The sequence below is a fragment of the Penaeus japonicus genome, unplaced genomic scaffold (genome assembly GCF_977035675.1).
Source record: "Penaeus japonicus unplaced genomic scaffold, GWHDUDI00000001_assembly GWHDUDI00000026, whole genome shotgun sequence".
NCBI lineage: Eukaryota > Metazoa > Arthropoda > Malacostraca > Decapoda > Penaeidae > Penaeus > Penaeus japonicus.
The window spans coordinates 17970727-17975726 of record NW_028234428.1 but is presented as its reverse complement, the minus strand read 5'-3'; the positions used below and the strand labels follow the sequence as shown (position 1 = coordinate 17975726).

General features: G+C 39.2%; 1 protein-coding gene across 15 annotated transcripts in view; it reads right to left on the bottom strand.

The window, feature by feature from the left end:
- SC35 (SR family splicing factor SC35) overlaps positions 1-5000 on the bottom strand; it is a 20701-nt gene that overhangs the window by 15688 nt on the left and 13 nt on the right. For 8 of the 15 annotated variants that reach the window (XR_015192319.1, XR_015192323.1, XR_015192318.1 and 5 more), the window contains exons 1-2: positions 4709-5000; positions 803-937 (exon numbers count right to left, since the gene is read on the bottom strand). The exon at positions 4709-5000 is cut by the window's right edge. Coding sequence is in view for 8 of the 15 variants with exons in the window: in XM_043035236.2 (XP_042891170.1) it covers positions 803-937; positions 4709-4890 (317 nt within the window). In the remaining 7 variants the exon portion in view is untranslated. Of the gene's footprint in view, positions 1-796; positions 938-4708 lie in introns of all 15 variants that reach the window. The other 7 variants (XR_006224338.2, XR_015192320.1, XR_015192322.1 and 4 more) reach the window with 1 other exon arrangement.

The window sequence follows — 5000 nt, the reverse complement described above, 5'->3', positions numbered from 1 at the left end:
ATACAGTTTCACACTGATTTTAATCTCAAACTTTTCAGAACTACCTTCAATAAAATCCTAGAGCACCTTTGCTTCAGTTGTCTAACATGATTATCTACAGCCAAACAAATGTACAATATGCCAGAAGATCAACATGTTTTGTCATTTGTCATAGAAGGGCAAATAAGGTTGGACACCAACAGTAAAACAAAAAAAAACAAAAAATCAAACTGGCTACTATTACATGAATACATCCTAATTCAATAGTAAAATATAAGGCATTTCTTACAATATATGCCACTTCACTCCAAAGTTGCCTAACAATATCAAATATCGCTTGCTGAACATACCACCAGCTACTTATCTACATACAACCATGTATTAAAAATATCAACCAAAGTATTGATACACAATCAAATGTCCTGTAAATAAAATTGTGAAAAATATAGTTTCATATGCATACATCTAATATATCTATATTACTGCTGCTCAGTAATACAAACAATCTCAGGAAGAACAAAATGTAAGCAAAAGTAATTTCTAGGAATAAATAAATAAAGGAAAATCTTCAAGTCATCTAAGTGTGCATTAGGAAGCTACTTATTACCAGATATCAGATACTGATTAGTCCCAAGACCTTGTCATTTGGGTCTGAATGACCACACTAAGCAAAATTTAAAGTTTCACTCCACACAAGAGCTTGGCACTCTGTGCCAGTCCAATTAATAAGAGTAATAAAAAATGAAAAAAAAAAAAAAAAAAAAATTATAAGTGGGAGGAAATATTAGTTTTGATCCTATTCAACAAACAGACTTACGAGTACCGTCGGCGGCGTCTGCGATGTGGAGGGGTTTCTGGGCGACCATAGCGAGCCATCTGCACTCTCAACTCTCGGCCATCAAGACGTCGGCCATCCATTGCCTCCATAGCATCTTCTGCATCTCGGCGATCATAATATCTGGAGAGAAATATTGAAAGATAGATTGTACTAATATACATAAGACTTTATTCCTTTAACCTCAATGATGAAAAAAAATTAACCCATTAACCCATCCCCGATGGGGGAATTCTAGCCTTGAATGTCCAAATGCCGGGGCGTTCGATTTATTAGGCCTAAATCAATTGAATGGCTGGCACAATACTGTGCCGCCCGGCCACTGGGCTTTTGAATGCACGGTACACATGCTGAACCACCCGTCCAGAGAGGGTTAATACTTGGAACATGTAGTGTCAACTTTGATTTTGTGAGGGAGAGGGAGGATTAGGTAGGTTGACTAGGACGGGTAGCCAAGGGAATGTACCTAGATTAGGATGGGGTGTAGAGCATAGGAGCACCAAGACATAACTAATGGAACAGATAAAATGGTTGAATCATTGAATAACCTAGATGGAGGCCAAAACTATGATCCATTAACCCATTCACGCCAGATGACGTGCCGACACATTACGTGGTTTTTGCGTCAGAAGCCAGGGATTAAATATTTGGTCAAGGCCGGCGCTCGGGGTGAGCAAGCAGACAGCCTAAGCCCGCGGCTAGTGCACCTGAGAATCCCCAGGCATTAGGCTCATGCGTTTGAAAACCCCAGCATTCTGACCATTCAGAGCTGGAACAGCCCAGGAGTGAAAGAGTTAAAGCAAGTAACTTTTTAAAAGGATTTTCTATAGCTCCTGCTTCATTCTCTATTCTCTATTTTAATCTTTGCATTTTGCGGTTTATTGACAATTAAGGAACCAGTCCAGCTTTCATCTTTGCCAATATATATGTGGTAGAGGTTTATTGGTCCTTACTGGAGCATGAAGCATAAGAACCATCATATTGCTGAACCCAGTCACAACGGGGGCATTCCAGCCTTGCATGTTACAATGCCAGGGCTCTCGAACGCATAGGCCTAAATCAGTTAAATAAACGACGCCGTATGGCGTCACCCAACGAACGGGCCTTGAATGCGCGGTACCGTAGTGTACCACCTGTCCAGAGAGGATTAATGCAGTCTTATTCTGGATAATCCCAAGGTGACAGAGTGGAAAGGAAGGGAGATGGGAGATGGTAACTGTGTTGAATGGCTCAGTACACTGGACAAAATTGCAAATTTTGTTCATCTCTTAACTAGTTATGTTACTCAAATCATATCTGACTTGCTTAAGCTCATGAATTATATGCCAAAACTACTGTAAATGTACATTAGGCTACCAGGTAACCACAGATACTATAATTGTTACAATTAGCAGCAGACATTTTATAAATAACCACCTCCTGGGTAGTACCAAACAAAAGCAGTACTACACCAATCTTTTATATTACTTTCTAGACTTATGGCATGATAGAAGTCTACATATGACATTTCAGAAAAGTGATACTAATAACTTTGATATGATGCATTAGTTACAGAATTAAAGTAATAATTAGCTTGTATTTCGGGGAAAAAATGCAAAAGTCACATTCCATGAAAAATGACCACCATGGTAGGTGCCGGCAAAGTCTTACGAACGTCAGTGCAACCCTCCTAAAAGTAGTATTTGGGATAGAATCCCCTAAAAATTTCATACAACATTGATTGCGCATTAGCATCACTAGTATTTTCTTGTATGTTTTTCATTCATATATTTCATGACCTCCACTATCAGGGTTTAATATCCCTATAACTGGCATCTGAACAATGGTAGTTATCCATAAAGGCTGTGCATTGAAACTCATGAATTTATTACTGCTTACATTGTGTAGTTTCTACATAAAGTAGCTTAAGTCTGCAGAAATTAAAAATAGCCATGGTACTGACGGTAATCAAGCAAGCACTGCAGCATCCACACTTCTTGGAACTTTAGCAACAGGACAATATACCAAAACGTATCAGGCTAACATACTATGTATAATCTAGCAAGATAAAGCTTGTATACCTAAATGGCAATTGTCTGTCACATGAACAACCAAAAACATTTTGCCAGAATGTTTGTGGTAGAGATTTTCTTGCCTTAACGGGATCACTCTAATCATAAAGGTGCAGTAACCATTTAGCAATATGCCATACTCAAGGCAGCATCCATCTGTCCATGCTCTACCAGTTCTCATGGAAGTCTAGGTAGAAATGTGGGTACGGAGTAGCAAGGAACAGATAACTTTTTATAAAAAATTTAGGTATTGTGAATACATAAATGCAGCTAAAATGAGGTAGGCACTTACGGATATGGTTTACAGTCGTTAATAAATTTATTTTACCACACTACTTTTGATGGTAGCCTCTGGTTAAGCAATTACACCAATTAGCAAATGTCATATATTTTTCTTTAGGGTGCTTTGGACAATTAAGTAGTCAGCAAATAAAATCCAGCTTCTCTTCTGCATTATATAAATCCTTCAAATATCTTTTTAAAACCATGGTCTATTTTATGATCTTACAAATTCATATATAAAATAATGGTTTCCAAAGAAGCTTTTTAGTCTATAGTTTCTCTATTTTGATACAATCATTAGTAATATATAAAGGTTTTCTGCAATGGTGGAGCTATGAATATGTTCTAAAAATGCGATGCCAATTTAACCTTAAAAAACAAATTAATATTTCTGCAGAAATATATTCTTAAAAATGAGATCCACTCCATACTTCCCTCCATGTATATTGTATATCAGACTTTTTTTAAACGCACTTAACCCATTCACGCCGGTTGACGTGATAGCACGTATTGTGGTTTTCGTGTCAGACGCCCTGGACGAGCTATGTGGGGAAGCCGCGCGCTCGGGTAGAGCGAGCGGGCAACCCAGGGTCGCGGCTTGTGCGCCCGAGAATCTCGAGGCATTAGGCTTATGCGATTGAGAACCCCGGTATGGCGACCGAGCAAAGCCGGAACGGCCCCGGCGTGAATGGGTTAAAGAAATTAGAAACAAGATTTAGTGTTTGATAATCATGTTTTGTTCAAAGACATCCCTTGCTATTTATCAGTCCAAACAGGTTGGGGAACTTCGTCCTTTACCAAAGTGCTGAAGGCACAGTAGTCACATCAGCTGTTGAATGTATGCAAATGATTTCATTAATTAAATACATTATTAATTTTCTGTGCTTGAGAACTATGTCATAGAAGAAAATTGTTCAAGTATTCACCAAGCAATCATATCCACATATTACATATATTGAGCACTGTAAGTATACCCAAGTCCACATGGCTATATCTCACTGGTTTTGTTTGAAATATTGGTGTTAACTTTTGCCTGTGTGGTCTGTTTAATCATATCTGTGAATAACAACAAATTTACCAATAAGTGTGTTAGTGAATCTGGCCCCTGGGCATTCTGCATAAGCTATTAATTCCCACTAAATACACTAGAATCAGCAATATGTAACTTGAATGTAAAAAAAATACTGTACTTCACCAACTGAAACAAGCGTTTGTTCTATTTCTAACTGTAAAAGCTTTGCCAGGAGCCCAACATACGGCTTCAAGCACAAACAATTCAGTTACACAGGAAATCAATCGAAATATGTAGAGCAACTCCTATCGAAGGAAATCAAAGTAAGAAAAGAGCAGAAAGCCTCGTGGAGCTATTAATTCGAGCCCCGAGCACCAGCACCGCATGGCGCCTCCAGAGCAGCAACTTTCGGACTTTCCAAAAATATTCCGGTTGTCTGAGCATCGGCCACTCATGCCGAGATCGGGATAATCAACTAAATCACTATGAACCGTAGCAAAAACACAGCAATTATAATAAGGATGATTAAAAGATTACGAAAAAGCTTACCTGACAAAGGCAAAGCCTCTGCTCTCCCGAGAAAACCTGTCTCGTGGGATGTACACGTCTCCAATCTCGCCATATTTCTCGAAGGAACGCCGCAAGTCTTCTGGCGTTGTTCTATACGTTAGATTATCGACCTTGAGCGATGTCATCCCCTTGATATCGGGGGGGCCCCGACCATAGCTCATGTCTGCAATTTTGAATGTTTGGGCAACGATCTAAGGAGAAATAAACAGTTGCGCCTCGGACCGTAGTTGCTGCGCTCACTCTCGCTTCCTCTCGCTTCCTCCACAAGGAT